General features: G+C 39.5%; 1 protein-coding gene and 1 long non-coding RNA gene across 2 annotated transcripts in view; one reads left to right on the top strand and one right to left on the bottom strand.

The window, feature by feature from the left end:
- Window positions 1-27,180, bottom strand: part of LOC142138333 (uncharacterized) — a 63,982-nt gene that overhangs the window by 28,889 nt on the left and 7,913 nt on the right. The gene's annotated exons all lie outside the window — the stretch shown is intronic.
- On the top strand, window positions 2,330-4,062 carry LOC142140584 (uncharacterized). The gene is made up of 3 exons (XM_075198289.1): window positions 2,330-3,048; window positions 3,436-3,519; window positions 3,998-4,062. The coding sequence occupies exons 1-3, from the start codon at window positions 2,544-2,546 to the stop codon at window positions 4,060-4,062; spliced, it is 654 nt and encodes a 217-aa protein (XP_075054390.1). The 5' UTR covers window positions 2,330-2,543.

The raw sequence follows: 27,180 nt of genomic DNA, 5'->3' as shown, positions 1-27,180 counted from the left end.
CCCAACGATAGGTATTTTCAATTCAGAGGTACTGAATAATGTTAAAGAAAAGGTGTGGTTGATTAAATCAACAAAAGTAAGAAATAAACATAATGATTGTTTAAAGTTGTGGCAAATAGAAGGGAACACGTGGCAAAGCAACGAATGCACAGCGGAAGTAGGCGTGACAAAAAGTGCATGCGCAGCGGAAGTAGCTGTTGAGAAGCGTGGAGAACTTAGATCAAGTGCGCCCCCGCCGCCCTATGCGTTAGGGGGCGTAAGTACAGCTGTTATTAAAAATGATAAAAAGGAAATTGCTAAATTATATCCTGTTTTAAGTCAGTTTAAAGCAAGTGTTTCTGAAGAAAAGGATGAACCCACCGTGATTTCAGCCATTACCCATGCAGTAAACATGTTAGAGGTTCAACGCAAGTATGGAAAGGGAGCGGTCCCACCAGCAGGGGCAGTGGCTGAAGGTACTGAAACAGCAATTCCTGTGATTACTCCTGAAGGTAGTGAACTGGTTGGTACTTATCCTGTCCGCACAATAGCAGTTCCTAATGGGAAAGCGGATAAGGATGGTATAGTTCCTGTAAGAAATGTTTCAATGCAATGCCCCTGGGCTAGGTCAGAACTACGTTCCATTATGACTGATTTCCCAGATCCTAGACAAGAGTTGGCTAAGTGTCAGAAGTTTGTCAAAGACTTAGGAAACCCACACAAACCAACCACTAAGGATTGGCGAGTAGTGTTGAGGGCATGCCTTCCTCCCAATACTAACATACAAAAAGATTGTTTGTTGGAGGAAGACAAAACCTTAACAGATGAGGATAATCAAGAGAATATTCAGCAAATTGTCTCACATTTGGCCATCTATTTTCCAGTAGTAGTTAATTGGAGCAAAATTTTCACCATAAAACAAAAAGATAGTGAAACTGCATCAGACTACTTTTCTAGAGCTCTTACATCAATGACACAGTTTACTGGGATAACAGATATAAGGGAGAATCCACAGCATAGGAAGGTTTCTGTAACGGTACTTATGGATGGTCTAAAGGAAAATTTAAATGCAAGTATACAAGCCTTAGAGGGAATGCATACACGACCACCAGCATACAACCCACATAACAAGAAACATAGAATAGTCAGGTGTTACAACTGCAATGAAGAAGGACATCTCATGAAAAATTGTAAAAAGGAAAGACACAATACACATAGATACCCACAAAGGAGAAATTCACATAGGATAGAGGACTCACAGCTACCTGCGTATATAATAGCAGCAAATGATGCGTGGGAAAGCAATAGTCAGCTCTAGGGGTCAGGTCATACCTGTAGTCTACAGCCAGTGAGGTTAACTGAGAGTCTGAGGGAAGAACCAACAATGATTTTTGTGGGGGGGGGGTGCCGATTTTGACAAAGTGCCTAGGGCGCCATGGACCCTAGCACCGGCCCTGGGTAGGATAGCTTCAAAAATCCCACAGTATCCATTAAAACCGGAGGTGGAATAGGGGTGTATCCTGTTATCGAGAGGCTGTTGCAACAAGAGATTTTAATTCGTACATCTAGCACAGCCAATAGTCCCATTTTCCCTGTGAAGAAGAGTGGGGGGGAGGGGCTATAGATTAGTCCAGGACTTAAGGGGAATTAATAAAGTTGTTGGGAGCCAATTCCCCGTAGTGCCCAATCCAGCTGTCATCCTCATGCAGATTCCACCGTCTGCTAGTCATTTTACTGTCATTGACCTATGTTCTGCCTTCTTCTCAGTCCCTCTTCACCCTGACTGCCAATACCTTTTTGCATTCCCTTACAGGGGGGTGCAATGCACATGGACTACACTGCCCCAGGGGTTCATTGACATCCCCAGTATTTTCTCCCAAGCCTTACATGACTGTTTACATTCCTTTCAACTTAGGGATGTGCACCGGCGACTTTTGAGGTCTTGGGCTAGATTTACTATCAGGCGTGATGCATGGCGGCTTCAAACCGCCATGCATCGCGGCGGTTTTCCGGCGTGTTTGCATTGCAAACAGCCGGATTTACTAATGGGCGCATTTCAGCTTCAATTTGAAGCCGCCGGCGATGTAACGGCGGGATGTAATGCTCAAAGCCGCCGGCGGCTTTGAATAGAACATGGCGCTTTTGCTTTAAATGACGGCGCTTTTGTGTAAAGGCGGTTTTTTTGAAAATTACACCTGTCTCCTGGCCTGTTACTATTGGCTATTTTAAAAATCAGGAGATTTGACATCACAAGCCCTATATAAACCACTGGCCTGACACTTTTTCTTTGATAGGGGTTTGAGGAGTTTTGTGAGAGGAGTTTGGAGTTTGGTGGATTGGTGGAGCGATATCTGTTTGAAGTGTGAGTAGTCCTGTGGTTTTTTCCTGTTTTGTACATTTATTTTCTCATTTATTTTCTGTCTTGTATTTTTTGTATTTGACTTGTCCTTTGTCTGTGTTACTTGTGTGTGACTGTGTGGAGAGTGTGTCTGTAGGTAGTGTAGTTTGTTCTTTGTGTTTGTAAGTCCTTCAGTGTTTTGTGTTTTTCTGTCTTCTGGGTAAAAATGTCCAGAGATAGGAGGGGAGAACAGGCTGAGGAGAGGGAGATGGAGGTTGAGGGGTCAGAGGAGGGAGAGGGAGAGGTTGAGGAGACAGGACAGGGCAGGAAGACCAAGACAGGGAGGAATGTGCGCTTCTCACATGATGAGAATTGTGTGTTGGTGCACAACATCATTCCCTGCTACGAGGTCATCCTAGGGAACCTGGCAGCCCGGACTCCTCTAAGGCGGCGTCACCAACTGTGGGGGAGAGTCTGTGATGCCGTGAACGCGGTGGGCCCACTGAAGCGGACAGTGGCACACTGCCGCAAGCGCTTCTCTGATATTAAGAGGAGGCTTAAAGAGAAGATGGCCCAGGAAAGGAGGTCGACAAGGCGCACGGGTGGTGGCCCCCCACTTCGTATGGAGTACACCACGTACGAGGAGGAGCTGCGCCAGATAATGCCGGCTGAAATTGTAGAGGGCATAAATGTCCAGGACACCGACTCGCCCTCTTTTGGCCAAGTAGTTGGTGAGTTATTTGTTTTTTTTAACCTAACAGTATTTTAACTGCTTTTCTCTTTTTAAAACTGCTTTTCTCTTTTTAAAACTGCTTTTCTCTTTTTAAAACTGCTTTTCTCTTTTTAAAACTGCTCTTCTCTTTTTAAAACTGCTTTTCTCTTTTTAAAACTGCTGTTCTCTTTTTAAAACTGCTGTTCTCTTTGCAAACGTTTTTTCTTATTATTTTTTTATTTTTTTTATTTTCAAAGTGTATTTTTGCCTCTAATAGTTTGTAAAGGTTTTTTTTTCTCATAGAAAAAAATATACAAAAATTGCAAACACATTTGTGCAATAAACAGTATATTTGGAAATTGTTTTTTTCTGGAAATACATTGTATGCTTTTTCTAATACATCCAGAATCGCCAGGACCGCAGTTCAGTCCCAGTGCCAGACCTACACCTCCACCTTCAGCGAGAGATTCGGGCACAGACGAGCAAGCAGGTGCGTGATTTCTGTTTAGGAGAGAAATAATGGAGTTACTTGATTTTCTGTGCAAATGTTGCTGTCAATGGTTTTTTTTTTTTTCTTTTTATTGTTTGCAATGAGAAGTTAGGGCTACATTTTACTAAACTGATATGTTGCCTATAGAAACCCATCAGAATATACCTTTACTTTATTTATTGCATTCAACAAAATGACAGCTAAAATCTGATTGGTTGCTATAGGCAACATCTCCACTTTTGATAGCATGCAGTTTAGTCAAAATAACCCAGCATGTACTACACAGTCCAAATGATAATGGGTATTAAAAGGATAATAAGTGCATCCGTAAGCAGGTAGCATAGGACTAGAAATCAGGAATGCAAACATTGTGAAAGAATCTGTAGTTGCTAAAGATTATTATTTCCTATCCAGTGTTCAGAATGCAATATACAAACATATTATATACTATATACTTACCGTCATTTTTCATACACAGGGCCCTCTTCATACCAGCCACCTAAGCGGAGTCCCTGGAAATGTCCCCTGAGCCAGAGGATCTAACAACCATCACCCTGGTAACAGTGGATGCCCCTGTGTCTGGCCTCCAGGAAGTTTCACCTGGCCCTGCTGAACCATCACACCACCAACCTGCACCTGCACCTATGGACCCAGCCAGAGAAATGGCGCTGTCTATTGGCGCATTCCAGCAGCAACAGACATTATTCATGGACAGGCAAACTCGCCACATGTCCCAAATTGCGGCCCAGTTGAGGCGGATACACCGCTCCAATAGTCAACTCCCTGCTGGAATCAACCGTCTGGCAAACAGCTTTAGAACAGACCAATGTGCAGCTGGCCCAAATGACTGGGGCTGTGGAGGCCTTACATTCCACAGTACGTGAGGGGAATGCCAATGTGACCCGGCTGGCAGGGCAACTACATTCAGAAATTGTAGCCCGTTTACCGGCACCTATCTCTTCAGCCACCACCAGTACCGCTAGTACGCCTAGCACATCTGTACAGAGTACTCCTCCAAGGAGAGGTGCTCGCACCAGGGGTGGGCGAGGGAGGGGAGAGAGTGGCACCAAGCATTGTGATATGCCTGCAAAAAGACATCGCTAGTGCAATAATTATTATTGCTTCATGTTTTCACAAGTTTGCGTAAGCATTAAACGTTATTATTTATTGTGTTCTGCAATAAATGCAGTTAAATTTCTATGGTGTCAGTGTTTCTTTTCTGCTAATTAAACAAGAGTATACTGATGTTTTAAAAACTATGCACTAATTTCACTTAAACATTGACCTCTGACTGTCACAATCCAGGGATGTTCATATTTACCACATGAGGAGTACACACTATCCTGTTTTTAAAGGTTCCAATTTACAAAACATTTAAAATAAAATATAAAAATTGCACTCACATAAAACACATTTTTGAGCAAAAAATGTTTTTCATACTATGTACTTACACGTAAAGTAGTTTGCAATTAGACGGTCTCTAATCTCCCTTCCGCCCTCTGTGCTCTGCACATCACCAGATGTGACACGGACCCCTTCTTCTTCACTGTCTACTGCAATAATCGGTGGGGTAAGTTGATGTATTGCTAGATTATGTATAAAACAGCCAGCCAGGATAATATCAAACCCCTTTTCAGGTGCATACATAGCCACCCAACCAGATTATTCTAGTAACCTGAACCTAGTTTACCAAAGTACAAAGGTACGCTATAACACCCCTCTACTAAATCAGTAAATAAATTGCATGGTGGAAAGACACAAGAGAAAAAGAAACCAAAACAACACTGCAATTACAAGACACTGGCCTTTTAACATATACAATCCCAAAGGAAAAAACTTTGAACATGAAATGGCCCTTTTCCTTCTGTTCTGATTGCCCAAATATCTGAAACAGCACACTGTTTGAACAATCTCGCCGCTCACAAGCAGCGCTTTCATTTTGGTCTTTTGAATGGCGGTTTTCCGGCGGCTTTATAAACTCCCTAATAGTAAATCCAGCTGTTTGTATGTTGAACATTGTTGAAACCGTCATGGCGATGTATACAGAGGCGGGTTTGGAAACATAATTTTTGGCCGTTTAAGCGGCGGGTTTAGCCTTAGTAAATCCGGCGATGGCTAAACCGCCGCCAAATCCGCCGAAAGTCGGCGGGTTTACAAACACGCCTGATAGTAAATCTAGCCCCTTGTGTTTTGTGTTTTGGATCCGGATTTTCTCGATGTTTTGGGTTCGGATTTGTTTCGCAAAACACCTGCCGAAAGGTTTTGGTTCGGATTTAAGGTTTTGGATTCGGATTTTTTTTTAAAAAAGCATAAAAAGTAAAAAAATCAAGTTTTTGGGCTTATTTTCACTCCTACGCTATTATTGACCTCAATAACATTCAAAAACAAGCATTTCCACTAATTTACCGTGTATTCTGAACACCTCACAATATAGTTATTAGTCCAAAACGTTGCAACGAGGTATCTTTCTGGACTGCGTAGTGGAGTGGTCCCCACAATATAATAAGAAAACCATCAACTGGTCTTAATCGCACCAAAACATGTACCTGGACTGCGTAGAGGAGTGGGTCACCACAATATAAATGAAAAACCCTGAACTTGTATGATTCGCACCAATAATGTACCTGGACTGCGTAGAGGAGTAGGTCACCACAATATATATAATAAGAAAACCATCAACTGGTATGAATCGCACCGAATAATGTACCTGGACTGCGTAGAGGAGTGGGTCACCACAATATAAATGAAAAACCCTGAACTTGTATGATTTGCACCAATAATGTACCGGGACTGCGTAGAGGAGTGGGTCACCACAATATATATAATAAGAAAACCATCAACTTGTATGATTCGCACCATTAATGTACCTGGACTGCGTAGAGGAGTGGGTCACCACAATATATATAATAAGAAAACCATCAACTGGTATGAATCGCACCGAATAATGTACCTGGACTGCGTAGAGGAGTGGGTCACCACAATATAAATTAAAAACCCTGAACTTGTATGATTTGCACCAATAATGTACCTGGACTGCGTAGAGGAGTGGGTCACCACAATATATATAATAAGAAAACCATCAACTTGTATGATTCGCACCAATAATGTACCTGGACTGCGTAGAGGAGTGGGTCACCACAATATATATAATAAGAAAACCATCAACTGGTATGAATCGCACCGAATAATGTACCTGGACTGCGTAGAGGAGTGGGTCACCACAATATAAATTAAAAACCCTGAACTTGTATGATTTGCACCAATAATGTACCTGGACTGCGTAGAGGAGTGGGTCACCACAATATATATAATAAGAAAACCATCAACTGGTATGAATCGCACCGAATAATGTACTTGGACTGCGTAGAGGAGTGGGTCACCACAATATAAATTAAAAACAGTGAACTTGTATGATTTGCACCAATAATGTACCTGGACTGCGTAGAGGAGTGGGTCACCACAATATATATAATAAGAAAACCATCAACTGGTATGAATCGCACCAAAACATGTACCTGGACTGCGTAGAGGAGTGGGTCACCACAATATAAATGAAAAACCCTGAACTTGTATGATTCGCACCAATAATGTACCTGGACTGCGTAGAGGAGTAGGTCACCACAATATATATAATAAGAAAACCATCAACTGGTATGAATCGCACCGAATAATGTACCTGGACTGCGTAGAGGAGTGGGTCACCACAATATAAATTAAAAACCCTGAACTTGTATGATTTGCACCAATAATGTACCGGGACTGCGTAGAGGAGTGGGTCACCACAATATATATAATAAGAAAACCATCAACTTGTATGATTCGCACCATTAATGTACCTGGACTGCGTAGAGGAGTGGGTCACCACAATATATATAATAAGAAAACCATCAACTGGTATGAATCGCACCGAATAATGTACCTGGACTGCGTAGAGGAGTGGGTCACCACAATATAAATTAAAAACCCTGAACTTGTATGATTTGCACCAATAATGTACCTGGACTGCGTAGAGGAGTGGGTCACCACAATATATATAATAAGAAAACCATCAACTTGTATGATTCGCACCAATAATGTACCTGGACTGCGTAGAGGAGTGGGTCACCACAATATATATAATAAGAAAACCATCAACTGGTATGAATCGCACCGAATAATGTACCTGGACTGCGTAGAGGAGTGGGTCACCACAATATAAATTAAAAACCCTGAACTTGTATGATTTGCACCAATAATGTACCTGGACTGCGTAGAGGAGTGGGTCACCACAATATATATAATAAGAAAACCATCAACTGGTATGAATCGCACCGAATAATGTACTTGGACTGCGTAGAGGAGTGGGTCACCACAATATAAATTAAAAACAGTGAACTTGTATGATTTGCACCAATAATGTACCTGGACTGCGTAGAGGAGTGGGTCACCACAATATATATAATAAGAAAACCATCAACTGGTATGAATCGCACCGAATAATGTACCTGGACTGCGTAGAGGAGTGGGTCACCACAATATAAATTAAAAACCCTGAACTTGTATGATTCGCACCAATAATGTACCTGGACTGCGTAGAGGAGTGGGTCACCAAAATATAAATTAAAAACCCTGAACTTGTATGATTCGCACCAATAATGTACCTGGACTGCGTAGAGGAGTGGGTCACCACAATATATATAATAAGAAAACCATCAACTGGTATGAATCGCACCGAAAAATGTACCTGGACTGCGTAGAGGAGTGGGTCACCACAATATAAATTAAAAACCCTGAACTTGTATGATTTGCACCAATAATGTACCTGGACTGCGTAGAGGAGTGGGTCACCACAATATATATAATAAGAAAACCATCAACTTGTATGATTCGCACCAATAATGTACCTGGACTGCGTAGAGGAGTGGATCACCACAATATATATAATAAGAAAACCATCAACTGGTATGAATCGCACCGAATAATGTACCTGGACTGCGTAGAGGAGTGGGTCACCACAATATAAATTAAAAACCCTGAACTTGTATGATTTGCACCAATAATGTACCTGGACTGCGTAGAGGAGTGGGTCACCACAATAAATATAATAAGAAAACCATCAACTTGTATGATTCGCACCAATAATGTACCTGGACTGCGTAGAGGAGTGGGTCACCACAATATATATAATAAGAAAACCATCAACTGGTATGAATCGCACCGAATAATGTACCTGGACTGCTTAGAGGAGTGGGTCACCACAATATAAATTAAAAACCCTGAACTTGTATGATTCGCACCAATAATGTACCTGGACTGCGTAGAGGAGTGGGTCACCAAAATATAAATTAAAAACCCTGAACTTGTATGATTCGCACCAATAATGTACCTGGACTGCGTAGAGGAGTGGGTCACCACAATATATATAATAAGAAAACCATCAACTTGTATGATTCGCACCAATAATGTACCTGGACTGCGTAGAGGAGTAGGTCACCACAATATATATAATAAGAAAACCATCAACTGGTATGAATCGCACCGAATAATGTACCTGGACTGCGTAGAGGAGTGGGTTACCACAATATAAATTAAAAACCCTGAACTTGTATGATTCGCACCAATAATGTACCTGGACTGCGTAGAGGAGTGGGTCACCACAATATAAATTAAAAACCCTGAACTTGTATGATTCGCACCAATAATGTACCTGGACTGCATAGAGGAGTGGGTCACCACAATATATATAATAAGAAAACCATCAACTGGTATGAATCGCATGGAATAATGTACCTGGACTGCTTAGAGGAGTGGGTCACCACAATATAAATTAAAAACCCTGAACTTGTATGATTCGCACCAATAATGTACCTGGACTGCATAGAGGAGTGGGTCACCACAATATATATAATAAGAAAACCATCAACTGGTATGAATCGCACCGAATAATGTACTTGGACTGCGTAGAGGAGTGGGTCACCACAATATAAATTAAAAACAGTGAACTTGTATGATTTGCACCAATAATGTACCTGGACTGCGTAGAGGAGTGGGTCACCACAATATATATAATAAGAAAACCATCAACTGGTATGAATCGCACCGAATAATGTACCTGGACTGCGTAGAGGAGTGGGTCACCACAATATAAATTAAAAACCCTGAACTTGTATGATTCGCACCAATAATGTACCTGGACTGCGTAGAGGAGTGGGTCACCAAAATATAAATTAAAAACCCTGAACTTGTATGATTCGCACCAATAATGTACCTGGACTGCGTAGAGGAGTGGGTCACCACAATATATATAATAAGAAAACCATCAACTGGTATGAATCGCACCGAAAAATGTACCTGGACTGCGTAGAGGAGTGGGTCACCACAATATAAATTAAAAACCCTGAACTTGTATGATTTGCACCAATAATGTACCTGGACTGCGTAGAGGAGTGGGTCACCACAATATATATAATAAGAAAACCATCAACTTGTATGATTCGCACCAATAATGTACCTGGACTGCGTAGAGGAGTGGATCACCACAATATATATAATAAGAAAACCATCAACTGGTATGAATCGCACCGAATAATGTACCTGGACTGCGTAGAGGAGTGGGTCACCACAATATAAATTAAAAACCCTGAACTTGTATGATTTGCACCAATAATGTACCTGGACTGCGTAGAGGAGTGGGTCACCACAATAAATATAATAAGAAAACCATCAACTTGTATGATTCGCACCAATAATGTACCTGGACTGCCTAGAGGAGTGGGTCACCACAATATATATAATAAGAAAACCATCAACTGGTATGAATCGCACCGAATAATGTACCTGGACTGCTTAGAGGAGTGGGTCACCACAATATAAATTAAAAACCCTGAACTTGTATGATTCGCACCAATAATGTACCTGGACTGCGTAGAGGAGTGGGTCACCAAAATATAAATTAAAAACCCTGAACTTGTATGATTCGCACCAATAATGTACCTGGACTGCGTAGAGGAGTGGGTCACCACAATATATATAATAAGAAAACCATCAACTTGTATGATTCGCACCAATAATGTACCTGGACTGCGTAGAGGAGTAGGTCACCACAATATATATAATAAGAAAACCATCAACTGGTATGAATCGCACCGAATAATGTACCTGGACTGCGTAGAGGAGTGGGTTACCACAATATAAATTAAAAACCCTGAACTTGTATGATTCGCACCAATAATGTACCTGGACTGCGTAGAGGAGTGGGTCACCACAATATAAATTAAAAACCCTGAACTTGTATGATTCGCACCAATAATGTACCTGGACTGCATAGAGGAGTGGGTCACCACAATATATATAATAAGAAAACCATCAACTGGTATGAATCGCATGGAATAATGTACCTGGACTGCTTAGAGGAGTGGGTCACCACAATATAAATTAAAAACCCTGAACTTGTATGATTCGCACCAATAATGTACCTGGACTGCATAGAGGAGTGGGTCACCACAATATATATAATAAGAAAACCATCAACTGGTATGAATCGCATGGAATAATGTACCTGGACTGCGTAGAGGAGTGGGTCACCACAATATATATAATAAGAAAACCCTGAACTTGTATGATTCGCACCAATAATGTACCTGGACTGCGTAGAGGAGTGGGTCACCACAATATAAATTAAAAACCCTGAACTTGTATGATTCGCACCAATAATGTACCTGGACTGCGTAGAGGAGTGGGTCACCACAATATTATTAAAAAACCCTACACGGGTCTGAATTCCACCCAAAAAGTTTATGGACTGCGTAGTGTAGTGTTCCCCACAATATTATTTAAAAATTTTGCAGCAACAGTCAATGTTGTTTAATATCTGATACACCTCTATCTGGACTGCATAGTGGAGTGGCCCCGGTACCCAATTTGGTACCGGGGCCACAATACCTCCTCCAACCATGGTACAGACCATTCGTCATTGAGATCCCATCAAGTATGTTAAAGACAGACAGGGTCGAAGTGTTATTGGTTGACTTTGTAAACCAAAAAACTGTCCCTGTTGCACATAGTCGTGCAATGAAGACTGACTTTTTCATTTAAAGGCACCATCTTTCAAGTGTAGTGTTTGTAAGTCATTTTATACTTTTGGTAAAATTTGTTTATTTTGTTCCTCTTTATGGTAACTACTAATAGAATTAAAGTATTAAATAGAAGCGGCAGTTCCTCTTTATGGGAATTAGTAATAGAATTAAAGTATTAAATAGAGTGGTATAGAGTGGTAGTGTGGTATAGAGTGGTCCCCACAATATAATAATAAAACCCTCAACTGGTCTGAATTCCACTAAACAAGTATCTGGACTGTGTAGTGGGGTCGCCCCGGTACCCAATTTGATACCGGGGCCACAATAAAATAAAAACACCCTCAACTAGTCTGAATTCCACCAAACAAGTATCTGGACTGCGTAGTGGGGTGGCCCCTGTACCCAATTTGATACCGGGGCCACAATAAAATAAATACACCCTCAACTGGTCTGAATTCCACCAAACAAGTATCTGGACTGCGTAGTGGGGTGGCCCCGGTACCCAATTTGATACTGGGGCCACAATAAAATAAATACACCCTCAACTGGTCTGAATTCCACCAAACAAGTATCTGGACTGCGTAGTGGGGTGGCCCCGGTACCCAATTTGATACTGGGGCCACAATACCTCCTCCAAGTTCCAAGTGTAGTGTTTATAACATCTTAACACTGCACTAATTCTAGCACGTCAAAACCTCTTGTTTTAAATAATGACAGGGCATTTAACTTTATTTATTGAATTTGTTGGCATTTTCTTTTACTTTTTGAACATGGCAAACGATTGTTGAATGGTTACATAATGCCAAAAAAATAGTTGCAAGATGGAATTGTCCTTGGGCCCTCCCACCCACCCTGGGCCCTCCCACCCACCCTTATGATGTTAAAATAGGACATGCACACTTTAACAAACCAATCATTTCAGCGACAGGGCCTACCAAACAACTGTGGCTGAAATGAGTGGTTTGTTTGGGCCCCCACACCAATAAAACAATTCATCTCTCCCTGTACAAACTAAACAGGCTCTACTAAGGAAAGATGTCGTCCTCATCCTCAACCTCTGATTCCTCTCCCCCTACAGTGTGTACTTCCTCCTCCTCACACATTATCAATTCATCCCCGCTGGACTCCACAACCATAGGTCCCTCTGTACTGTCTGGAGGGCAGTGCTGTACTTCCTTGAGGAATTGATTATTCATTTTTATAAACATCATTTTTTCAACGTTGTGAGGAAGCAACCTCCTTCGCCGCTCACTGACCAGGTTCCCCGCTGCACTAAAAACTCTTTCTGAGTACACACTGGAGGGGGGACAACTCAGTTAAAAAATAGAGCCAGTTTGTACAGGGGCTTCCAAACTGCCTTTTGGAGTTCTACCACGTCACTACCTCTAGTTAATTTAGATTGCAAGGCTTGTAAATATAAATACTTTGAAGATAAAAAAAGCAGGCTGCAGACTGTGGAGCTAGAAAGTGAAATTAAATGGACCACGTTACTTTGGTGGCTATCTATGCCCCCCCCCGCCCTACACTTGTAGTTGAATATAAATAAAGCAGCCTGCATAGACTGTAGAACTAGAAATTCAAATATACAAAGAAATGGACAAAGGCAGTTTGGTATCTGTCTGCATCAGATCCCCTCTCCACTAGGAGTAAAACAAAAAACTTTTCAGCCATTATATAATCTAGAATATAAATAGAAATTGAGAAAGGCAATTTGGTATCTGTCTGCATCATAATCATCAACATCCTCCTCAGCGCCAGCTACATCAATATCCTCCTCCCGGTGTACAACATTCACACCTTCATTAGCCAAATCTGTAAATGGACTGTGGGTGATCCTTCCAGCATATGCAGAGGGCGTGCTGCAAATGCTGGATGGAGTCACCTCTTCCCGTACAGTGATGGGAAGGTCAGGGTTCACAACCAACAACACCCTTGGACTCGCCTTGGGGATTTGTGATGTCATCTGTTTAGAAGGCAGAGTTCTTTGCTGTTTTGTTGTTGTTGCTGACAGCATAACTCTCTTAAATTTTTTGTAGGGGGGGGGGGAAGAGGAGGGCTTAGATCCTTGGGTGAAGCTGGACCACTAGTCATGAACACGGGCCAGGGCCTAAGCCGTTCCTTGCCACTCCGTGTCGTAAATGGCATATTGCCAACTTTACGTTTCTCCTCAGATGATTTTAAGTTTCTCTTTTTGCTATTTTTTGAGAACTTGGGCTTTTTGGATTTTACATGCCCTGTACTAGGAGATTGGGCATCTGGCTTGCCAGATGACGTTGATGGCATTTCATCGTCTATGTCATGACTAGTGGCAGCAGCTTCAGCATTAGGAGGAAGTGGGTCTTGATCTTTCCCTACTTTATCCTCCAAATTTTGGTTTTCCATTATATGTAGCACAAGAGAGCGTACCCCTAAGCCACACACACTCGGCAAAGCCTTTAAAAATTATATGCGGCACAGGAGAGTAGCACTGGACTTATACTGCTGAATCAGTGAACTTTGTAATAGCAGTACCACTGGATTTATACTGCTGAATCAGTGAACTTTGTAATAGCAGTACCACTGGACTTATACACTGCTGAATCAGTGAACTTTGTAATAGCAGTACCACTGGACTTATACTGCTGAATCAGTGAACTTTGTAATAGCAGTACCACTGGACTTATACACTGCTGAATCAGTGAACTTTGTAATAGCAGTACCACTGGACTTATACACTGCTGAATCAGTGAACTTTGTAATAGCAGTACCACTGGACTTATACACTGCTGAATCAGTGAGCTTTGTAATAGCAGTACCACTGGACTTATACACTGCTGAATCAGTGAACTTTGTAATAGCAGTACCACTGGACTTTTACACTGCTGAATTAGTGAACTTTGTAATAGCAGTACCACTGGACTTATACACTGCTGAATCAGTGAGCTTTGTAATAGCAGTACCACTGGACTTATACACTGCTGAATCAGTGAACTTTGTAATAGCAGTACCACTGGACTTATACACTGCTGAATCAGTGAACTTGGTAATATTGCAGTACCAATGGGCTTATATACTGCTGGATTGGTTGTGCAAATTTTGTTGTAATTAAAAAAAATGTAATTAGTTTTTTGTATTTTTTTTAAATAACTTTTTTTCATTTTTTTTAAACACTTGGGAATATTGGGGAAATAACTATGCCCTTAGAAGCACAGAGCACAGAACACAGCACCACTGGACTGAACAGGACACAGCACAGGACCCAGCAGCACCACTGACCTCAGAAGGACAGAGCACAGGACACTGGACTGAGCACAGCACAGCACAGAACTTAACTGAACAGCACGAGATATAGCAGGACAGAGGACCACCTAACACACCCTCCCTCTACCCTGATCAATGCCCGAGTGAAGATGGCGGCGACTAGCGGGGAATTTATAGGATCCGAGTATCGCGAGATCCGACAACGGGATTATGAGTCAGAGCCTCAGTTTCAGATTTGAATTTGGCGCCAATACCCGGATCTGTCTCGGATCCGACTCGGATCGGCAACGTTCGGGTGGGCTCGGATTTCATAAATCCGAGTGCGCTCATCTCTACTTTCAACCAACCAATGGGTCTGTTCTCATTCAATATGTGGATGATTTGTTATTGTGCTCTGATTCTTTTATGTCATCTTTACATGATACTAAATTCCTGTTACTTCATCTCTTGCAAACAGGGCACAACGTGGCAAAGGACAAGTTACAGCCATGTCAGACTAAGGTTAAATACTTAGGACACTGTCTCACCCACGGTCTAAGACACTTGACAACGAACAGAATTGAGGCCATACAACTCATGACTATGCCGCAGAGCCAGAAGCAAATCTGTATCTTCTTGGGGATGTGTGGATACTGTAGATCCTGGATCCCAAGTTTTTCTATTCTGGCATTACCATTGCAGGAGCTAGTCTCTTCCTCAAAACCAGAACGTGTCGTACACACAGAGGAATCAGAGCACGCATTCTTTAACCTTAAAGATAGTCTGACTAGAGCACCTGCATTGGGAATACTTGATTACGAAAAGCCCTTTGAGCTATACTGTACGGAAGCTGATGGTTGTGCAGCAGGTATCCTCACTGAGAAACATGGTGACGCTAGCAGACCGGTAGCACACTACAGTGCACAATTGGACACTGTGGCAAGATCACTCCCAACATGTCTAAGAAGTGTAGCAGCGACTGCTCTTCTGGTAAGTAAGAGCGAGGCCGTTGTATTTGGACATGACTCAACTGTCTATACACCTCATGCAGTATCAGCTCTGTTGAATTCAGCTCAAACCAGACATGCCTCTTCAGCTAGGTTCACAAAATGGGAACTAGCTCTGATGGCACCCTCAAACATCACCATCAAACGATGTAGCACCTTAAATCCAGCTACATACCTTCCATATGTGTCTCGAGAGACACAAAGGGTGGGAGGTAGGTGATGAGTTTTGCAAGAATACTGACACGCATGATTGTATGGAATATCTGAACCAGGTGACACCCCCTTAGAAAATGTAGATTTTACGTTTTATACAGACGGGAGTTGTCATAGACAGACAGAGACGGGAGAACTATGTACTGGTTATGCTGTTGTAGACGATCAGGATGTTGTAGAAGCTGGACCCCTTGGCCCACCTCACTCAGCCCAAGTGGCCAAACTAGTAGCGTTAAGGAGAGCGTTTGAGTTGGCAAAGGGTAAGTCAGCTAATATATATACTGACTCTAGGTACGCCTTCGGGGTAGTGCACGATTTTGGGGCCCTTTGGCGTCTTAGAAACTTTACGACAGCAGTAGGTATGCCAGTGGCACACTCACAACACATAAAAGGACTTTTGACAGCGATACAGTTACCCAAGACAGTAGCCGTCATAAAATGTAAAACACACTCTTGAAGAAGGTGTCATTGGGCAACAACAGCGTGGACAAAGCTGCTAAATGGGCAGCAGGGCAACCTATAACTTCACATACATTATATGGAAATACTGCGAATATAGCCACCATTATTTGAGAATAAGTTGTAACTTATATCTCTACATTGGGTGTTTGATTACAGCATTCATTTGCTGGTTTCTTCTCCACTGGTGTTTCCGGTCCTATTGTGGGTTTCTGTGTGATCCCAACATTTTACCAACATACTACACTATTGTGCGCCTCCTCCTCCATTTTTCTTCTATAGGTTGATTCCATGCTACACCGCTTGGTTAAGGAAGATTGGCGGCCACCCGCACATGGGGAGTGTTTATTGAGAAGAACATAGACTTTTTGTTTGCTGGACTATTGGTGATTTGTTACAAAGCGCCACTTGTTGTATCTTGTTTTTTGCAACCTATAACTGTATCAACCGAGACTATGATGATTTTTCAGACATTAGACACGCAGAGATTAATTGAAATGCAAGATTTGTGTTCCCTACAGGAAAAGGCGGTCTGGAAGGCGAAGGGATGTGGACAAGAGTCCTCGGGACTCTGGAGAGATGGACAAGGTAGGCCCGTGGCTCCTAGAGCATACTACCCAAGCCTGTCTGAGGCAGCACATGGTCTGACTCATCTGGGTAAGGAAGGTATGTGCAAACTAGTGAGAGCATACTGGTGTACACCTGGTTTTTCTTCTTAGGCCGGTAAGAAGGCAATGTCATGTCTTACTTGTTTGAGGAAAAACGTCAGGAAAGCTATACCAACTGAGCCATCCCATATCCCTCCTATAGACGGACCTTTTCAGGTAATACAAATTGACTATATCCAATTACCACCTTGCAGGAATTTCAAATATGTGTTAGTATGTATTGATGTGTTTTCTGGTTGGGTTGAAGCATATTCGGCAGCCACTAATACTGCTGTGTTCACTGCAAAGAAAATTGTTCAGGAGTTTGTGTGTAGGTACGGTATCCCTAGAATCATAGAAAGTGATGGGGGTACCCACTTTCCTGGTGATATCGTCCAGAACATGCGTAAGTTCATGGGAATCAGTAGCATACATCACACCCCCTACCGACCACAAGCCAGTGGTAAGGTGGAAAGAGTAAATGGTACTATTAAGAACAAGCTTGGTAAGATAATGGCTGAAACTGGGTTGGCGTGGCCTGAAGCTTTGCCACTAGTCCTTCATAGCATCCAAAAAAACTCCCAGACCTCCTCTTAATTTGTCCCCCTTTGAGATACCGTCCACAAGACGACTTGAAGTGTAATAATGAAGTGACTGTGCAATATCTTATAAAAATGAGCAGACAGCTAAAACAACAACAACAAAAACTAAAAATGCTGTCACCTGGTATGCCAGAAACAAACTGTCATGGTATTGAACCTGGGGAATATGTTATGATCCGCAATTTCTTACGCTCAGGTTGTTTAACAGACCGTAGGGAAGGCCCGTACCAAGTGCTGCTGACCAGTACCACATCACTGAAGGTTGCAGAGAGAGACACTTGGGTCCACTCCACCCACTGCAGGAAAGTCAGTAACCCGGAGAAAGTGCGAGATAAAACTGAGACGGACGACACCAATCTGTCACTCGTAAACCTGTTCCGGGAGACCTAAAGCCTGCAGTCAAGACACCTGAGCCAAGGACGTTGCCCAAACTATCTTTCCAGCGATGGAGTGGCGATTTTTGTTTTTCTTTTGTTCCAGGATTTTTCTTGTTTTAATTTTTTATCGGACACCCTATTTTTGTGAAGGAGAACAGAGGCAGCATCTGGTAGTGATACTGATGAGATGGATTTCGAGGGAAAGTTATTAGGATACACAGAACAGCCCATTATCAAGCTTGGTCCAGGGGTTATGAAAAGGTCTGCTAGCTCTGGAACTCGGAGACAGTGTGAGGGGCTATTGTCTGATGAATATTGTATTTGTAAGTACTGTGACTCCCTAGTTGAAGAGAGATGCATCCAACGATGCCAGTCCAATAATAATGTGGACATGGGCGGGCATCCTTTGGAGGATTATCACTCCTTAGTGGGTAAGGTTCTAAACCAAACTGAGTGCTGGGTGTGCTCTCATGTGCCTCAGGGACAGCATAACATAGGGCCAGTGCCATTCCCACTATATATCTCTGAGGTCCTCGAATTAAGGGGAGGGAGGTCCATAGAAGGGAAATACAATAACTCTAGGTCCCCTAGTCTGAAGCTTCGGCAATACTCTTTAGACCGGTCTTTACTGTGTCTAAATATCTCACATGTAAAATGACTGGAGAATTGGGAAGCTGACCTGTCAGATCAGACAATGGCTCGCCACACTCATTTTGGAGGGAGACTCGCAAGTTCACCAATAGGCAGAAATGTTGATGGACTCCATAAACTAGGACGTGTAAACAGACATAAGAAATTATCCATTGGGAAAGTCTCTATAGGTAATTGTAAGAATGTTATCCATGCTGACATGTGTCTTGAACAAATGGAGACACTAGGCAGGGGTAGCTTTGTCAAAACTTTGTGTGATATTATCAATGGGCATACTGTTCCTTATGTTCTCCCAGATGACATGTACTTTGTGTGTGGGAGAAAAGCTTATTCCTGGGTAACTCCGAGTTCCATGGGTTTGTGTTTCCTAGGTAAACTGGTTCCTGAAATCATGACTATTACACATGAAGAAATGGTTGGTATTCACAAGACCACATCCCCACCATACATACACACACAGTATGAACATTGTGGCAAAAGAAATATGATTCCTGGTGAAGAGCCCATAGCTACAAAATTGATTAGTTTAACCTCTGGCTTTCAAGTTATGGTCGCTCTAGATCTCACCAGCACCGCTCAGGGAACTTTAAATTTTAAGTATATTCAAGATCTAGCTAAATTGATAGATAATATCACCAAGATGTATGATGACACTTTCAGGTATACTGGAAGAGAGCTACAAGCGTATAAGAAGGAGTTGGTGCAACATAGACTGGTACTGAATTATCTCACCTCTATTACTGGTGGATATTGTGTGACATTGGTCACCCAGTTTGGTGTCAAATGTTGCACGTACATCACCAATAATACAGATGACCCCAAGGAAGTTATAGACCGGAAGATGGATGAAATTCTGCAACTTAAATGGGAATTTCAAAGGAACCATAATTCTCCATTGTATGAGGTTGGGGAAAAGGTAGCAGGTTGGTTCTCATGGTTGAACCCTGTAAAATGGTTCTCTGGTCTAGGGGAGTGGGTACAGGAAATGGTTGCTAGCATAGGTAAGCTCCTTCTCCTTATACTTGGCTTGTGTGTCAAATGTGTTCCCACTGTGTTGAAATGTGGAAAGCAGTCTTCTGAGGGAAACATTGGAAACGAGACTGAAATGGTGATGAGGGATACTGAAATCATGGTCTGTGAAGAGGTACAGTACAATCCTGACCTCGATAATGTAATTGGGTGATAGTTTATTACACTATCAAAGGGTGGAACTGTCGAAGTCAGCAAATTGGATAAAGTCATTTCAATTAATATCGAGCAAACTTGGTTGTCTTTGGCTGAAATTACGCATAGAGCACGCTACAGCGTGGAAGGGTGTATCCAGCCGCAACACGTGGAAATAAGAAGTTTTACACTTTTACACCCATTCACACGAACACACACATTTGTAATTAGTACACATGAATTGAAGTTGCAACACAGTTATTTATGTCAAAATATAACAGTATTTATGTTAAATATTATAAGTTATATGCATGTTAGTGAAACCCAAGGTTCAGGTTGCAGGAACTGTATCATGTTTAGTATCATTTTAATCCCCTATTCATCAGCAGTTGTCTGGTTCATTAGCCGAAGAGATCGCACATTGCATACTCTAGTTAGTGATGATAGGGAATAAATGTTTAAAGTGATACCAACCGTAAAAAAATAGACTAGTTGAAACTGGATTCTTGGCGGGAAAGTCGGAGCACATACCCTGGAGAGATGACCCCCACTTTTGGATATTTTGGTTTGAACTGGCCTATGACCTGCAGTACACTGGACCTTCCCGAAGCCTGGACCAATAGAAGCAAGCCACATCATCTGCATTGTTCTACTGTATTTCTAACTGCATATAAGCAGGGGCTCTGGGCTTAGTGACCAGTCTTCTTTGACCACAGCCTTCAGACCTGAATGACTGTTCACTGGATCCAGAGCGCCTGCGATAAGTAACAGCTGTACTTGTTTTATTTTGCATTATTATTCTGCTACTTTTGGATAATAAATCACTTTGTGCTTTGGAAACACAAATCGAGATTCGACAATCGTTATTGGATAGCTACAAAACGTGCATAACATTCTTAATTGGTGTGCATAGGAATGCACAGAGGGTGAATGAGAGTACTGATAAGTATATGAAATTTTCGATGAATTAATGCCTATTTATGACTGTATGGAACTTTTGGACTAGAACCTTTACTGCTAGATCTGACATTGAGGATGCACACTTACTAGGAGTAGGTATAATTTTTTATACAGATGGTAGCTATCATAGATAAAATGAGACTGGAAAGTTATGTATAGGATATGCAAGTAGCACTCACAACAGTGTGTGTGTTGGTGCAAGGCAAAAGTATTAAACATCTACACAGATAGTAGATATGTATTCTGTGCATTGTGGTGGTTTAGAGATTGTCTAACTGTAGTAGGTACTTCGATAGCACATTTTCAATGTGTGAAGAAGATGCTAGATGCTATTCAGATATCATTGCAGGTAGTTATTAAGTGTTAAGATCACACAAGTAATACTGATCAATTGCATTAGGTAATAAAACAGATGAAGTTACAATAGGTGTAGTAAGAAGTCCATTACTAATTAACATTTCTTCACAGGACTTGAATTTGTTGTTGTTTCAGTTAATTACTGATCAGAAATTAATAAGAATGTAAAAGTTTTGTTATTTACAGGAATTGGCCCAACTGGAAGTTGAAGGGATGTGTACAAGATACTAATGGTACATGGAAAGATGGTAAAGATAGATCAGTGGCCCCAAAGGCTTACCTACCAGCACTGGCAGAAGCAGCCTATTGTCTGACTCATTTAGACAAGGATGGTATGTGTGGACTTGAGGCCTACTGGTATGCACCTGGCTTCTCTTCTCATGCAGGTAAATAGGCTGGTTCATGCTTTATTTGCCTGAGGGGAGAATCCAGGTAAAGCCATATCTGTAGAACCATCACATATCCCTTCTGCAGAGACTTATTCCAGGTAATATAAAATTGACTTCATCCAAATGCCCCCAAAAAAAGTCATAATCTACAGTATGTACTAATGTTTGTAGACATGTTTTCTAAGTGGAATAGAAGTGTAATTACACTGCAAGTTGCACTGCAGTATTTGCAGCAAGTAAATTGGTATATGAATTTGTTTATAGATATGGTATATTACCAATGATTGAGAAAGACAGTGGTACACATTTCAATGTGTAAGTTTGTTTTTACAAAATGTATTTTACTAAGAATAAAAAAATAAGTTACTGAAACAATTTAATGGTATATAAAATACACTGAGTAAAGGGATGAAGAATACAGGGATGATTTGGTTAGAGGGTTTTATATCTAATATTTTATATTATCAGAACCACTCCCAGACTTCCATTCAATTTTTTCACCATATGAGATTTTGTTCAGAAGACAACCCAATATTATTATCAGCCCGCAAGAGACTTTTAAAATGCATTCAAGATGTAACTGTTAAGTACCTGAATGAGATGAGTAAGCAGTTACAAAAGCAACAAGAGACTTTGAAACTGATTGTACTACAAATGCCTATTGAGAACTGTCAGTATATACAACCAGGAAAATGTTATCGTCAGAAATTTTTAATGTTCTAATTATTTGACAGATCGATGGGAATAACCACAGCATTGAAAGTTGCTGAAATAGATACTTGGATTCACATATCCCACTGCAAGAAGGTAGTCGATCCGACAGTGACCTGAAAAGACGCAGAGAATAATAAAGTTTTGGAACCATATATAACAATTTTGTTTCAGGACTTGGACAAAGATGTGGTTCGGGAAGAAGAATCTGACCCAGAAGTCAAAGGAAAATATCCTTATTATTGTTGTCACCGCTATAGGCATGATTTATTTTTATTGTTATACCTTATATTATTTTTTTATGGACATTTGGTTATGAGGACCTGATGGTAAGATACGGTAGTGGTTTTGATCATATAGTCGTAAAATTAGAGAATCAGAACTGTTTTCATCATTCATTCTACTCATAACTAATAACACATACAATGATGACACATATAAGATAGAATTAAAAGATAAGTAATTGGTGATGAACATGAAGATTATAATGAGAGACTGTCAACTGAAATATGTATATGTCAACATTGTAATAACCTCCTGAAAATGTGTACAATGGTATGATAGGACGAGCAATTAAACTAATTGTTGGATATGTACACATACACTACATGGACACCAATATGTTGAATTTTTGCCAATACCTGTAAATCTTACAGAGTTGCTTAATTTGCCAGAGGGAAGACCAGTTGCTGGGAAATATAATGAAACACGACCTCTTTACTTAAAATTGTTGCCACATATATTGACTGAAAGTGTTATATGTATCTATTTTATTAATAGACCCATAGATGAAAGAAATGAACATCTAGGTAAAATTGGGAAAAGCCCTGCATTTAAAAATAAATCTAAAATTTAGATATGTTGGATCAAAGAGATCTTTGGGAACAGTAGCATGAAAATACAATATTATAATGTTACAAGATGGTGATTGTAAAGAGCAGTTAGAGAAAAACAAGTACGGAAAGTTTATAGATATTGTATACATAGATATATTACATGTAGCAATACCATGTATTTTATCAGATAATATATTACAAATATGGAAGTAAGGCATATAAGTGTATACCATTGAATTAAGGTAGAATATGTTATCTAGGTTAGGTGATTCCAGTTGTTAATGTATTTACACAAAATGATTTAAAGGAAAATTGTATCGAAAAAGTATTTAATAGATATTTGACTATAAAAGAAAGGAAAGAAGTGATGAAAAGAGTGAATCAACTGGTGTACAAGTATAGATTACATTAAAAGTTATAGGCATTGCACATATAAATATGAATTGGTTTTTATATCCAAGGTTTAGCTACATTGATTGATAAAATATCAAATGTGTATGATGAAACCTTTTGTTGTGTTGCAAAAGAGCTTCAAGTTTTCAAAATATAGTTAATAGAACATAGATTGGTCTTAAATTATTTTACTGCACAAACAAGAGGTTATTGTGTAACATTACAGATGAAGTATGAAACATAAAGTTGTACCTTTTTGACAAATAAAACATAATCTAGAGAAGATAATTATATGGATGGAGTAGTAAAAGTAAAGAGAGATTTTGCAAAGATACATAACATGGCATTATCTGCAGTAGATACAAGGTTTTCATTATTAGATTAAAAACAATATATAATAATAATTTTTCAGGTTTTGGTAAATGGTTTCAATCGGTGATGCATTCATTAGGAAGATTTCTTCTTTTTATATTAGGAATATTGTTAGTTATCTATTTTGTATTAAAATGTATATCAGTACTGTTGAAATTTTGTAAGAAAACAGTAGAGAAATTGAGAGTGAATAATACAGGGGAAGAAATTATAGAACTGTATGAACAAATTAAACCTCATAATCATAATATTGTGTGATAGTTTAGAGAACTATCAAACCGGGGACTGTCAAAGATTTTTTATTTTGGATGAAGCCAATTTATTAACATGAAAATATTTACATTGTTTTATTTTATTTTAGTATATCATTTATATTTGATGTGGTTTTATTATGTCAATTGGATCCTTGCGTGTGAGCTCATGAGAGGGATATGAACAGGAATGAAGGAGTTAATTCAAAGAACAGATGTTTGTAATCAGAGATGGTGGACAAAGACTTGTAAGATTTTCTCCAAAATCTCCATTGAATCCAGAGGAGCAAAAAGGACCAAGACACGCCTATATGCCATCTCAGCCAATTGTAATATGACATTTGTAAATTGTAGTAAAACCTACTTTTATTGGTACTAAAAGTAATTGTCTGGTCTGTGAACGGGCAGAATTTTTAGAGACTGAAAATGAGAGTAATATTATCACAGCGCAAGCTTTTCTTTTGTAAATAAACAATGATATAATTTTATTCTTAAAGTTTCCTTTGCTGAAGAAATTAAATTATTACTTTAACACCTTTTTCTACCTAGGAAATAAAGGACATGTTGTATGCTAAGAAGAGGAGGGTGCTGAATAAGAATTACCTAAGGCCTATGAGCATTTCAACAATAGAAAGGATCTGTAAAATACAGTGGATGCAAAGTATTTAATGACCAATTTACTTTCCTTAATTTTCAACTAAATTGTGTGTTTTCATTTTTTTTGCTTATAGACAAGAAAATACACAGCAAATAAGCAAGTATCTTTAAGATTACATTGAAGTATTAATCAATACATATGGAGAAGAATATGAACATAAAATTATTATGGACGACAACCAGGGTGAGTATATGTATTAAATTTGACTATGAAAATATAATTATTTTTTTTATTAAGTAAGAATGTATTTAAGTTTAAACACATTATTAGGACAGATATTAAATTGGATGACGATTAGGAGTTTGTCTTATAGGATCCAATGTACAATAAAGAAGAATTATATAGTTATTATATTCTCTATTCCATACAGAAAACTGTTACAAAGACAAAACGGGGTCCATCACTGCTATCTATGAATATAACTGGCATATCGTGGAGTGATGGCATAGGGCCTTCCATTTCCTAATCAAATGTAAGTACTTATCTTATATGATAGAACATATATATTTTTGTAGTCATGCTTACAAATTTTAGATGTTACAGTGATTGAAGTGTTTTAAACAGGAAATTTACATTTAAAGTATGTTTAGGAATATTGTTATTATTTTTATACAGATTCTTATACTAACAATGTCCTTTTTTGTTTTTCAAAAATAAAGTGGAAATGAAGAATTGAGAAGAACAGATTTATCTGGCCAATGTATGGATGTGATCTGTGAATTGTACATTAACAACATTAAACCTACTGTTTTTTAATAATGACAATATTAATAAATTAACAATGAATTACCACATATACAAAAGAATGTGTCTGTGCAATGCTTACGTGAGAAAATGAACTATGTTTTAAATAATACATAATTGGTTGTATGTGAAACAGTTAAAACAATTTAAATGTAAAAATATGAAAGAATTATAATAACATGTATATAACAGTATTGCACAATATGATTAAAAATGGTTGAGAATATAATAATAAAAAATAATTATATTTATTTTTTAAAATATATACATAACAAGGTATACATCAATTTGCTTTCATTTACACCTGAATTAACATAAACATAGACAATTATACATCATAAACGGTGTCAGTTAAAATAAAATATTGGTTAAAAATAACAGTTCCTCCAAGAACAAAAGATTAAGGTCTAATTAAATACCAATTATGAACACAACAAAACATCTGACCTATTATTGATATTAAAAACATACTAACTGGCGTAATTCTTTGTGAGTATGACGGAAAAGACTAGTAGCAAACACGGCTACAGAATACATGACAACATATAGTAATAACAACATACTTGCCAACTCTCCCGGAATGTCCAGGAGAATCCCGCATTTCGCGAGAGTCCCACGGACTCCCGGGAGAGTGTGGCAATCTCTCGCATCTGCCCACTTCACTAGGTCCAAAACACTGAGATTCACTGGGAATCGCAGCGTTTGGTCCCGCCCCCTGCTGTAAAATGATGCGTTTGCATCATTACGTCACGGGGGTGGGTCCAAAATGACACAAATTTTGGAGCCCCACCCCCATCACGCCCACTTCCCCCGGCAGGCTCCCGGAAGCCAACTTTCAAAAGTTGGTAAGTATGAATAGCATGCATGGTCGGGAAAAGTATATTTGTTCATCTAAGTTCAAAGTTATGTTAAACTGTTACGGTCCTAACACCTTTAAATGTCAATAATAAACTAAATATGTTAAAAAAGATACAGAGACTGTAATGTTTGATAAAGCTAATATATGATGTAGTAATTGAGTACATATGGAATTACATAACTATTAATGATATCGATTTCACTCTTACCGTTTTCATACACCTTTTTTTTGCGTGAGTAAATGAATTTTTTATTTTTAGTAATAGATCATCAATTTGGGTTTGTTTACCAAAATAATGTGTAGGGTTTATATTTCAGTAGTGATTTTTGATGTAGACATTAATGTTCTGTCGTTAATATAGGATGCAGGAATACATTTAGTAGTAATTTCGGTTTTGTATTTATTATTTCAGTCATTTGTATTTTGGTAGGCATTTATGTAGTGTAACTAAAAGACAAATACGCTTACTATGCTACAACCGTATATATCACTTCAGTATAAAATATATTATTGTTCTATGGTATAACATATCTTCTTGTCGCATCCCCTGTATGAGATTGCCAATCTCCAAAACATAAATAGAACAGAATAAATATACAGGGTGCGTCCAATGAAGATAAAAAGTAATTTAATGGATTATAAAATATATAAAAGAATATATAAAAAATGGAATGGCAGAACTCACATGTATGACATGCTAATGATATAACAAATATAACTGGTGATATGTATCACAAT

This window comes from Mixophyes fleayi, chromosome 2, assembly GCF_038048845.1.
Source record: "Mixophyes fleayi isolate aMixFle1 chromosome 2, aMixFle1.hap1, whole genome shotgun sequence".
In the NCBI taxonomy this organism is placed as follows: domain Eukaryota; kingdom Metazoa; phylum Chordata; class Amphibia; order Anura; family Limnodynastidae; genus Mixophyes; species Mixophyes fleayi.
Note: the sequence above shows the minus strand (reverse complement) of the source record. Positions and strands in the feature narration are given on the sequence as shown.

What these genes read in the sequence shown, in the direction of transcription:
- LOC142140584 (XM_075198289.1), top strand. Translation starts at nt 2,544, where the DNA reads ATGTCCAGAGATAGGAGGGGAGAACAGGCTGAGGAGAGGGAGATGGAG. An exon ending in CTCTTTTGGCCAAGTAGTTG is followed by an intron (nt 3,049 to 3,435) that starts GTGAGTTATTTG and finishes TAATACATCCAG; the next exon opens with AATCGCCAGGACCGCAGTTC. An exon ending in GGGCACAGACGAGCAAGCAG is followed by an intron (nt 3,520 to 3,997) that starts GTGCGTGATTTC and finishes TTTCATACACAG; the next exon opens with GGCCCTCTTCATACCAGCCA.